Below are 12,476 nucleotides of genomic sequence, written 5' to 3'. Positions count from 1 at the left end.
ATAAAAAAAAAGAGAAGCTGAGTCTCAATGGGTTTGAACTTCCCCTGAGTTCAAGGCATCACCATCTGCCCTGCATGTGCTGAGCGGGAGCTGGAGGCATTACTTCCATTGGAAAGAGGGCCTTCGGGGCTATCAGACCCCGGCTCTCCTCTGGCCATGCCTCCGGTCCCTCTCTAGGCTCTGCTGATAGGCCATCCTTAAATGCTGCTCGGTCTTAGGGCTCTAAGAACTGCATATGTTCATTCCTCTAAAATCTCTATGTTGAAACCCTCATCCCCCGTAGGATGGTATTAAGAAATAGGGCCTTTAGGAAGTAATGGGGTCATGAGAACATAGCCCCCCAAATGGGATCTGTGTTCTTATAAAAAGAGGGAGGGAGGTAGGGTGCTGTCTCTCCGTCATGTGAGGATGTAACAGGATGGCTGCCCTTCAGCCAGAGAGGGTCTCGAACTGGACCCTGGATCTGCCAGGGCCTTGATCTTGGATATCCCGTCGCCCAGTCTACAGTTCTGCGTTACAGCAGGCCGAACTAAGACAGGCTCCTTCTTGGTCCGTGATCCTTCTAATGTTATCTACACACGTGGACTCAACTAACACTTACGGTGTGCCGAGCTCTCCTAAATCTATCTCCTGGGATGTCTTCCTCCCATACTTCCTTTTTTTAAAAAATTAAAAAATTTTTTAGTTTTTAAAAAGATTTTATTTATTCATGAGAGTCACAGGGAGAGGCAGAGACACAGGCAGAGGGAGGAGCAGGCTCCCTGTAGGAAGCCCGATGCGGGACTCGATCCCAGGACCCTGGATCATGACCCAAGCCAAAGGCAGACGCTCAACCGCGGAGCCCCCCAGGCGCCCCTCCACACTTCCCATACTTCCAAGGTCATTTCTACCTTGGTAACTCAAAGACACCTCAAACTCCATGTTCCTAAACCTGGTGCCCTGCACTCTTTCTCCATGTCATTCTCGCAACATCACCTCTCGGAGAAACCGGGACCATCACCTATCTTGTCATCCAGGTCGGAAGTGCAGCTCCTTCCCTATAGACGCCCCCCCTTGCGGCAACCACGTCAACCCATCACTCGTTCCTTGGTTCAACACACTCACTGAGCACCTGCTACAGGCCGGACGCCTTGTCAGGTGTGATGACGTGACACAGACAGCTGCCACCCTCCCGAGGACGCATCCAGCACGAGGCTCGTCACATCTACCAGCTGTTGCTCACACCGGCCCCTCCGGGCCGTGCTTGGCTGTGGGGCCCGAGCTCTGCTCCCTGCCGACCCCCGAGGCACGCGGCACGCCCTGGTGGACCCCGACGAGGACGGAGTCACCGAAACGGACCAAGAGGAACGGTCGTGACTTACAAGGGGCAGAGATCTCTTGGGTAAGAGCGAAGCAGGCGCTGCTCGCAAGGGACCTCTGCGACTCCGCTGGCTCCTTGCCACACGGGCTCGGCACACGCGGGGCTCTCGGGCCGTGGCGACAGCCGAGCCGGGCAGGGGTCGGAGGGCCGCCGTGGCCCAGGCTGTCCTAGCAGCCTGGCTCCGGGGAAATAAAGGAGGACTCCGCACACGCTGAGATAAGGACCTCCCTAAAGCTCTACCAGCCACAAGGCTGCACGTTTTCATTTAGCTCTTCGGGTATCTCAAGTATGGCAAAAAGGAGACGACGGCACGCTGTCACAGGCCAGAGGGAACGGGCACGTTTCATCTCAAATGGCAGCTCAGGCAAATGGCAGGGACTGTGGGGGCCCCAAACGGAGGCAGACTCTTAAGGCTGATTATATGCATGTGACATGGCCACGGGGAGGGGGTACCCACATACCCACATCTCTTGGGCCATAAATTGGCCACACCTGCTCTCCGTTACCACTACCCCCAGATCATCTGTGGCTTGGAATCCGCAAACAGGATACTGTAGATAGATTTCTGTGCTTTTTTGAAATTAAAAAAACTTCCCCTTTAATTTTTTTTTTCCTTTTATAAAAATAACCGAATCAAGGACCACAAACCACGGAAGGGAATTTTTTTTTTTGGCGCGTATGGTAGTTTGGAGGTTCGGTGCACCCTCTAGAGGCCAGATGCAGTGACGGCCAGGCTGGACAGAGAGCCCAGGGCCATACACGGGTGAAGGTCCATCCACAGAACCCAGCCAGGGATCCCGGTCTGCCGGGGCTTAGTGATTTCCTATCAGGTGTGTTATGACAACAGAGGCTTGAGAAATAGAAAGAAACAGAAAACCTGGAAGACCCTGGAAAATTCTATCTCTGAATATGCCACTGAAATATCTCTGAATTTGCCATCCTGAAATTACAAATTTTCCAAAAGAGGCTATCAACTTTTCTTTATACTCTGGAAATGCGAGGCCATGATAATTAACACGTGCAATGACCATACACATAAAGCGGTCTGTAAGGTATTGCAGGTCACGTTGGGTCAGGAAGGTGGTCAGGTTGGAAAACCAAATAAATCTGAACCCCTCAAATTGAAGTGAGAGCCCGTTAACTCAAGCTTAGCCTCTGGGGACACTCAGAGTGTCTTCTTAGCATCCCAGCTAAATTTTATTCCTGGAATTGGTAGAGTCCTGGTTTCATTAATCAAGAGTCTTCCACTAGTTCAGAGAGGGCAGAGTAGAATGAACTCATTTCTGAGCCAAGTTATAGTTAATCTGGGAAGAAAAAGACAGGTTAAGTTTGCTTAGTTTATACACAGCCATTGCTTCAAGGCATGTGGAGGACATTTCCCACCTCTGAGGCTCATAAACACATGCAAAGTGCCTCTCCAAAGGTGTAATCTCTCGCTTGTTTGACCCAGGATCCTTTTTTTTCCCACATCTGGATGCACAAAATGCATTCATCAATTTATATGCTTTCATTGAATTAACATCTACTGGACATTCGTGGAGTCCAGGCACTATGCTAGACACCTGGGGTGGAAAAGAAAGACACAGTCTATGTCCTCCTGGAGCTTCCAGTCCAGCGGGGGAGCCTAGAATCATCTGAGCAGCATATGAGGCACCAGACAGGGCTGCAGACACAGGGTTTGACAAAGGAACTGTAAACCTGTGTTTGGGAGGGAACACCCTGTGTAGTCCTGCCGCCCGACAACACTGTAGGAACAGTGACCTGCCTTCACTTACCGCTAGTCATCAGATATTCTCGAAAGAGAGGACACCGGAACCAAAATGGGAGCACGTGAAGATACGCAGTGAAGCCAGGAAACAGCTCCTCGAAGTCTGAATGATTCGTACAAAAATTTCCAAAGGCTCCAGCAACAAGCACTCCGTGGGGGTGAAACCCAAATATATAGTTGTGACTTGGATCCAAATCCCAAGTTTTGATGAGCTACAGTATATAATGAGTTAAAAAAAAAAAAAAAACACACAGTCCCAGATTAGTTTCCAGTAAGAAACAAAGCAAAACAAAACAATCTCATGATTAGTTTTTATGTCAAAAGGAAACGGGAAATACAACTTGTGTTGTTCTCTGGGTTAGAGCTGTTTCCAAATTTACAAACTGTTTCCTGAGCCCAGAGACTTGAGAAATTAATAGAAATAAATAGAAAACCTGGAAGACCTTGGAAAGTTCTCTCTCTCCACAAAGCCTTCGAAATGGTGTCAATTTAGCTTAGGTCCCATTTAGTCACTTGGGCCAAAGAAAAAGGTTTTCTCCCTCTGGAAGGAGAAAAGCCTGACCTATCTGTGATGAAAACAAATTTCCATTCTTCTCCCCGCTCCAAATAATACTACAGAAAACAAATGTACTCACGTGAATTGGAAAATAGTCCTTAAAATACCTCCAAACGGTCCAGCTTCTGACCCAGTTGGATCTCCTGCCTCCCTGCTCTGGGGTCCGCCAGTCAAGGCAAAGCCATGTCAGATAAGGGACGTAGAGGAACCAATAGTTGTGCACGATCAGTACCACGATGATTCCGATGCACACCTGCGCTGTAGGAACCGGGAAGACCTCAGGGGTCAGGTCAGTTAGCATCTACTCACTGGACTATATAATCAGGGGTCCACGGCAGGGGGACTTAATTCACAAAGTGTGTTAAACTGAGCCTCAGTTCGAGGGAGGTAATACAACAAGACAGCAATGATATCAGGTCATTTAACATTTATTGGATATTTACTACATGCCAAGTATTGGACTGTGTGCTCTGCTGAAATAGTTTCATCTAATCCTTATGCAGCTGCAGTATCAATGGAGCAGCCACAGTCCTTTCCAAAGAATTAAAAATGGCAGAGAGAGGTTGAATGAATTGCCCAAGCCCCAGGGAAAGGAAGTGGTTGTTCTAAATCCACAGTCCACTCTCCAAGCCCATGGTCTACACCACCTCCCTGACATAATTTTTGGAGGAATCATTGCTGAACAAGGAACGCAAAGGAGTCTCTGCTACAAGTATTCACCTTGCTGGGCAGCCGTTAATTGTGTGCCCACAATGAGGGAACATTCTTTTTTTTCTCCCCCAAAGATTTTATTTATTTATTCTGAGAGACACACAGAGAGAGGCAAAGACACAGGCAGAGGGAGAAGCAGGGTCCCTGCAGGGAACCCAGTGTGGGACCCGATCCCAGGACCCTGGGGTCACACCCTGAGCCGAAGGCAGATGCTCAATCACTGAGCGACCCAGGTGCCCCCAGAGGGAACATTCTAGCAACAAACCTCTGTTTTCGGGAACTCTATTGCCAGAGACAGAAATAGCATAGGAGGAACTCTTTTTTTTTTTAAGATTTTATTTATTTATTCATGAGAGACAGAGAGACAGAGGCAGACACAGGCAGAGGGAGAAGCAGAGCTCCATGCACGGAGCCCGATGTGGGACTTGATCCCAGGTCTCCAGGATCAGGCCCTGGGCTGAAGGCGGCACTAAACCGCTGAGCCACCTGGGCTGCCCCAGGAGGAACTCTTTATATCATAGCTCATCTATCACGACTTGCAACATTTCATTATGACAAAGCAAAACCCAAATTGTTTATGCACCTACTGACATAACTTCAAATACATGAAGCAAGAATTGACAAAACCTGCCCTGGGTAGTCGTCACAAGAATGTTTGCCTCAAGGTACTGCATGCAGTAAGCCAAGCTAGACATTTTCCTCTTATGTCTGTGCTATGAGAGACTGAAAAGTACTTCTAGAAAGAAAGATACGAGGAGCCAGGGTGGCTTAGTCAGTGAAGCGTCTGACTCTTAATTTCGGCTCAGGTCATGATGTCAGGATCCTGAGATTGAACCCCAGGTCTCTGGCTCCACACTCAGCCAGGAGCCTGCTCAACATCCTCTCCCTCTCCCCCACCCACCCCCACTTGCATGCTGTCTCTTAAATAAATAAATAAATCTTTGAAAAAGAGAGAGAGGGACGCCGTGGTGGCTCAGCGGTTGAGCATCTGCCTTTGGCTCAGGGTGTGATCCCAGGATCCGGGATCGAGTCCCATATCGGGCTCCCCGTAGGGAACCTACTTCTCCCTCTGCCTGTGTCTCTCATGAATATATAAATCTTTAAAAAAAAAAAAAAAGAGGGAGAGAGAATTATATTAATGAGAGAGAAAGGGGAGCATAAAGTCATAAAGCTTGGCACACAGCATGCTCTCAATAAATGCCACCTGCTACTGTAAAGAGTATCCTTGGCTCTTCCTCCTCCGTTACATGCTGTAGTCTTGGTTTTGGAGCTGACTTCCGTCCCCCAAACTCCTGCCTACTGCCTGTCAACTGTGTGACAGAGAGTTTTGTTCCAAACCATCATGGTACCTGATTAACAGCACCCTGACCTATTGCAGTTTGGGAAATTTATTTTTATTTTTTTATTTTTTTGCCAAAAATAACCCCACATATATTTCTGGAGACACAGAAATCAATAAAGAGCCCAGTATCGGTTTAACCTAAATACAGAGTGGACCCCCATGAGAGGACCGGGCTGCTCTGCCTAAGGTAGGCCAAGGTTCGTGAACTTTGGCCGCGTGCTAGGTTAAGGGAGGATGCGCCCTCTCCCCTCCCCGGTGTCCTGTTGCATTCTGGAACAGCCGGCGAAGTTTCCACGGCCCCAGAAGCACAGCCGAACGCAGTGTCCTCTGCCCTCATTCCTACCAGGATCATTTCATTTTGCTTCACCTGCTTCCCTCGGCCCAGGGCCCAGGGCTGAGAATTTGCCACTGTTGGTTAATGTTCCCTTAATTTTACTAAAATGTGTAAAAAAAAAAAAAAAATGCATAAGAAACTCAGAAAGGTCTCATCACCCCGGGCTCTACGCTATATCAGGGGAGGCTTGATGGAGGAGGGACCGAAGGGGACAGTTCCTGGCGGCGACCGCCTCCCTCGAGCAGCGTCTATTTCTCTCCCCACAACCCTCACGGCGCACAGTCCTGTTCCCATTCTGCAGATGTGGAAACTGAGGCTCAGCGATTTTTTTTTTTTAAGGATCCAAAGGGCTTGAACCTGGATCTGCTGAATTCTTAAACCCATATGCTTTTTTTTTTTTTTTTTTTTAAACAAAACCAAACTAGTCTTAGCTCATGGCAACAGCACCATAAACTAACAAGTCGTTATCACAAGCGCAGCAGCAGGCTTGGAGGCATAAAAAAAAAAAAAAAAAATCAGGCAAACGAGAGGTTTCTGTTTTCCTCACTATGATAGAGAAACTGAGACCAAAAGCATACGAACTTAATTTGAACCAAGAAGAGGCAAGAGCAGATCCAGAAACAGAGTCCTCCGGCTGCCGGGTCAGCGCTCCCCTGAACCCAACCCCACACGCACTACTTGAACGCGTGTCTCTTCAGCCACTAAACGTGCCACCCGGATGGTGGTTAAGCCGAGGATCCGGAGTCGGACTGCTCGTGCTGGAGCCTGCCACGACCAGCTGCCCGGCCTGCGGCGGGTTCTTTTACTCCTTGAACCTTAATCCCTGCACCTGTGACCTGAGCCCAGCACATCACCTGCCTCCAGGACTGCAGGGAAATAGAGACGCCATGGGCCTGGCCCGCAGCAAGCACCTGACCAACGGGCGCCAGCATTATAGCAACTGTGTTCACCTTTACACCATTACACCTGCAGAGAGTGCAAAAAGTAAAAGCAGGTAAAATATCACCCACCTTCTTGTCACTCAACAAAAAATGTATCGTTAAAATTTTCCTTGCGGTCTTTTTTTTTTTTTCCTATGAACAGGTTGTTTCCTTAACATGGTTGATCACATTTTGAAAAAAATTTTCCATATTGCAGGGACACCTTGGTGGCTCAGTGGTTGAGCATCTGCCTTTGGCTCAGGTCATGACCCTGGGGTCCCAGGATCGAGTCCCTAATGGGCTCCCCACAGGGAGCCTGGTTCTGTCTCTGCCTCTCTCTGTGTGTCTCTCATGAATAAATACATAAAATCTTAAAAAAAATTTTTTCTGGGGCAGCCCCAGTGGCGCAGGGGTTTAGTGCCGTCTGCAGCCCAGAGTGTGATACTGGAGACCTGGGATCGAATCCCACGTCAGGCTCCCTGCGTGGAGCCTGCTTCTCCCTCTGCCTGTGTCTCTGCCTCTCTCTGTGGGTCTCTCGTGAATAAATAAAATCTTTTAAAAAAAATTTCCATATTGTATCTCTCGTGATGACCTCACACTGTTTCATATCATAAATCTGGTATTAAAACCTCTTCATAAATGGTATTTTTTGATGGCTGATGGACATTCCATTGACTGGGAATACCAATTCAACCATTCTTTTCTTTTTGAAAACATGGGCTTCTAGCAAATTTTCTCTCTAAACATAATCTCGCCTAACATTTCCCCACATTTCAATTTATTTCTAGTGGACAGTCAGTCAGTAAAACCCTGGAACACCAAGCATCAACACCTGTCACTTGATACACTTTGATCCTTCGCAGTCCAAAGGAGCTGTTCTAATTTTAACTCCCACTCCACACATTGCATACATTCTTTAATATTCCGTATCATGAGCTGCACCAAAATAGCTTTTGAAATCCCATGATCCTAAGTCGGATGGAAAGAAGAAAACACCAAAAAAACCAGGTGACCAGATCATCTCTCTTTTCTATTCTTAGGTCATTAAGCAATCCCAGGTAACACGACTCTCCTGAATTGGAGGTCAAAAAGATACAAAAGTCTACTCCAGCACAATGTGGAGTTTTCAAAACTGAGGTTGATACCTTCGAAAATGGCCCTGATCCACCAACCAGGCTGCATGGAAGGCTTGACATTTCAGTTGCTTCAACTGAGGCTAATGTTGAATGGAAAGCCCCTCGCCAGCCTCTATCTTTCAGCCTCCATTATAACCTCACACCCGTACATTCTACTTCCTCTACATCATCAGGAAGCTGCTTCCCCCTCAGTTTTTATTGAGGTGAAACTCCCATAAATTAACAATTTTCAAGAAATCAATCTGGTGACACTTAATACATTCACAATGCTGTACAACTACCACATGTACCTGGTTGCAAATACTCAGATCACTCAACAATATAACCCTGAACCCGTCAGGCAGTTATTCCAATTCCCTTCTTTTATGCCCCAGCGACCACCAACGTAATTATGCATTATGTTTCTATGGATTTACCTGCTCTAGGTATTTCATAGAAACGGAATGACCCAATATGTAAGCTTGTGTAGACTTTCACTTAACATCAGGTTTTTGAGGCTCATCCATCTTGAAGTATGTATCAGTACGCACCTATCGTACGAATATGTATTCGTTCTCCTTTAGGGCTGAATGATGTCCCCCTGTATGGGCCATATGACGATTCGTTTACCCATTCATCTGTTCAACAGTCATCGTTCAACATTTGGGCGGTTCCTACCTTCTGGCTCCTGTGAATAATGCCGCATGCCCCACCTGCCTCAACAGTACTAAACGTCAGAAATGAGGCTCGGCCAAAATGCAGGGCATTGTCGTTAAATGTAACATCACCAATAAAGGGACAAAATGACATGATGCCTCTTGATATGACCTAACGGGAAATACGCCTCTTCACCTTTGTGATCTTTTTGCAAAAATGGTCAACCTGACTCGAATCATGACAACAATTAGGCAAGTCCAGACTCTGGGACATTCTATAAGATAATCAGCTGGGGCTCTTCAGAAAAATACCGGTGTTACAAGAGATTAAAAAACAAAAGGTGGGACACCTGGGTGGCTCCATCTGTTAAGCATCTGCCTTCAACTCCGGTCCTGATCCCAGGATGCTGGGATCGAGCCTGTGTCCTGTCGGGCTCCCTGCTCAGTGGGGAGTCTGCTTGTCCCCCTTGCTCATTTCTCTCAAATAAAATCTTAAAAATAAATAAATAAATAAATAAATACCCAAAGGTGTAGGAGCTGGTCTAGCTTTAAAGGAAAATTTGAAGACCGTCAAGGAAATCTGAATATGAACCATATATTAAATAAGATTATTTTTTTTTATTTTTATTTTTTTTAAATAAGATTATTATATCACTGACAAACTTCTTGGGTACGATATCTGGATTGTGATTATGTAGAAAATCCTTTTCAGGACGCCTGGCTGGCTCAGCAGTTCAGCGCCTGCCTTTGACTCAGGGCGTGATCCTGAGGCCTGGGATCGAGTCCCCCATCAGGCCCCTGCGGAGAGCCTGAGTCTCTGCCTCTCTCTGTTCTCTCTTGAATGAATAAATAAAAAATCTTTTTAAAAAAGGAAAAAAAAAATCCTTGTTTTCAAGAGGCGCATTCTATAGTATTTAGCATGAAGTACCATGATGTTTACAGCTTAATTTCTCACTTCCAAATGGTTCAACAGCAGCAATAACAAAGTGTGTGTGGAGAGGGACAGAACGTGACGGTGGCAAATGTAGAAAAACTCTAAGAGCTGGTGAATCCAGGTTTAAAAAAATGCTTACTGAACTATTCTTTCAGTTCTTCTGGAGGTTTGAAACTTTCCATAATTAAAAGATGGGAGGAAATGCATGAACCACACATGTAAGTGATCACAGCAAGTGAAGCGCCGCTGCGTGGCTGGGACCGCGTGGGAGCCTCACGGAGCCTGCACCACAGCCCGAAACAGTCTTGACTTTCAAACTCTCACGTGCAGACGGGATGATGGATTCAACACTCACTTCTGGCTTCAAAGCTGCCTGGGGGTTTCCCCAGCTTTATAGAAAAGAAGGGTTCTAGCACAACCAGGGATGAAGATTATATTCTTTCCATGAACTGAAGGCTTCTGGCAAGGAGTCGTGGCAGGCTCTACACTTTGGGGCGGGGGAAGGCCCCTCGGGGCTCAGGTGGTGGCCACGAGCCGCCTCTGCTGCAGGCACTACCGCTCTGCCCCTGCGGCTCCCACCCATTCTGACCCGGGGCACGCACCTGGATGCCGACAATCAGTGCAAGGGCGCTGAGCCAGAAAGTACGCGTGCAAGGGCACCGTATGGTGTCTAAGCCGGCGCAGATGCTCGTCAGTGTCGGCAGAATTTGAAAAGTCGATGAATCCTTAATAACGTGTTTTGCCTTATAGGCACTTCTTCAAAGACCTGATGTAGATAAATTGGTTAAGTCCCTATAAGTTCTAGGCTTAACTATCGGTTTTTCAAAATTTAAGACAGTGATATTTATACCATGGAAAAATAATTGGTTAAAGAAACTTAGATAATTCACAGAAAGCTTCTAGAATAGTGATGGTAGGGCAGCCCCGGTGGTGCAGCGGTTTGGTGCCACCTGCAGCCCAGGGTGTGATCCTGGAGACCCGGGATCGAGTCCCACGTCGGGCTCCCTGCATGGAGCCTGCTTCTCCCTCTGCCTGTGTCTCTATGAATAAATAAATAAAATCTTAAAAATAAATAAATAAATAAATAGATAGATAGATAGATAGATAGATAGATAGAATAGTGACGGTATATGGGAAACTCTCAATAAATGTTATTAGCCCTGACTGCCTGAGACCTTCAAAAACACCAATGGTGGGGCACCTGGGTGGCCCAGTGGTTGAGCATCAGCCTTCAGCTCAGGTTGTGACCTGAAATTGAGTCCCGCATCGGGGCCCTGCATGGAGCCTGCCTGTGTCTCTGCCTGTGTCTCTGCCTCCCTCTGTGAGCCTCTCATGAATAAATAAATAAAATCTTAAAAAACAAAAACACCAATGGCACACACTTCAATCCAAAACGTTATTTGTTTTATTCTCCAGTATGTAGATAACTTCAGTAAAAATTAATTAATTTTTAAAAAGATTTTATTTATTTATTCACAAGAGATACAGAGAGAGAGAGGCAGAGACACAGGCAGAGGGAGAAGCAGGCTCCACGCAGGGAGCCCAACGTGGGACTCAATATCGGGTCTCGAGGATCACGCCCTGGGCTGAAGGCAGCGCTAAACCGCTGAGCCACCTGGGCTTCCCATTAAAAAATAATTTTAAAAAAATAAACAGGAGGGGAAAATATGCCAAAATATTAATAATAATTACTTCTGAATGGGAATATGGAATTTTCCTAGGGTCTTTAAAAGCTCTTCTACACTTTTCAATTTTTCTAATAATTAGTCCAAATTATCTTATACTCAAAAGATTACTTTTTAAATTATTATTATTTTTTTTTAATTTTTATTTATTTATGATAGTCACACAGAGAGAGAGAGGGAGGCAGAGACACAGGCAGAGGGAGAAGCAGGCTCCATGCACCGGGAGCCTGATGTGGGATTCGATCCTGGGTCTCCAGGATCGCGCCCTGGGACAAAGGCAGGCGCCAAACCGCTGCGCCACCCAGGGATCCCTCAAAAGATTACTTTTTAAAAAAGAAATGGCTCCACTAGAAAGAAAAAACTGTAGAACAAATCTACTTATGTAAGAATATTTTCATCTTGAACATGATTCTATTAAATTTCCATGAGCAAACAGCATCAGAAAAATATTGCAAAAGCCACTTAAGTTTTATTTACTTGGATTAAATATTAAGAAATAATTAAATATTTAAATAATTACATAATTGAAAACATGTAATTCGTATGTGTATCCTTCCCACTTGTATCCAAGAGGTTGTTTTTTTTTTTTTTCCAAGAGGTTTTCACTTTTCCTCTATGAAAAATTGTTCCTATACATATTTTGTTGTTGTTGTTGTTCTTATACATATTTTAACCATGTAACGGGATGGAGGAAGAAAATGGAACTCAAGAGTTTAGCACATCACACTCTTTTCTTACCTGTTCCTGAGGCATTATATTTCAAAACACAATCAGGGCCATCTGTCGATTATAAGAATGTATGGGTAACATTCTTCTGATTTTTAAAATTCCTGCTTGAAGGGAACTTACCTCCCAGAGTTTCTTAGGATGGCGCTAAAAGAGAAACCTCAGACCTCTCTGCAGAATGGTGCAGCTCAGTATTCCTCACATGTGGGTCTGTTCCACACGCTTTTTAAAAAGTTTTAGGGAGACAGAACTACATTTTTCTTGTTTAAAAGCAAATCCATTACTGGACCTACTTCTTCACCTAATGAATGCAAATAAATTAACAGGATCCTGCTGAAACTAGTTCCATGCTCTTGCTATTTCTGAAAT

At 45.8% G+C, this 12,476-nt stretch overlaps 1 protein-coding gene across 2 annotated transcripts in view; it reads right to left on the bottom strand.

Moving 5' to 3' along the window:
* MOGAT1 (monoacylglycerol O-acyltransferase 1) overlaps nucleotides 1-12,476 on the bottom strand; it is a 39,408-nt gene that overhangs the window by 19,448 nt on the left and 7,484 nt on the right. For both annotated transcript variants that reach the window (XR_007408848.1, XM_049106572.1), the window contains exons 2-3: nucleotides 3,764-3,942; nucleotides 3,136-3,340 (exon numbers count right to left, since the gene is read on the bottom strand). Coding sequence is in view for 1 of the 2 variants with exons in the window: in XM_049106572.1 (XP_048962529.1) it covers nucleotides 3,136-3,340; nucleotides 3,764-3,942 (384 nt within the window). In the remaining variant the exon portion in view is untranslated. The remainder of the gene's footprint in view (nucleotides 1-3,135; nucleotides 3,341-3,763; nucleotides 3,943-12,476) is intronic.

The sequence above is a fragment of the Canis lupus genome, chromosome 37, assembly GCF_003254725.2.
Source record: "Canis lupus dingo isolate Sandy chromosome 37, ASM325472v2, whole genome shotgun sequence".
NCBI lineage: Eukaryota > Metazoa > Chordata > Mammalia > Carnivora > Canidae > Canis > Canis lupus.
The sequence above is the reverse complement of the archived record's forward strand: the minus strand, read 5'-3'. Positions and strand labels throughout refer to the sequence as shown.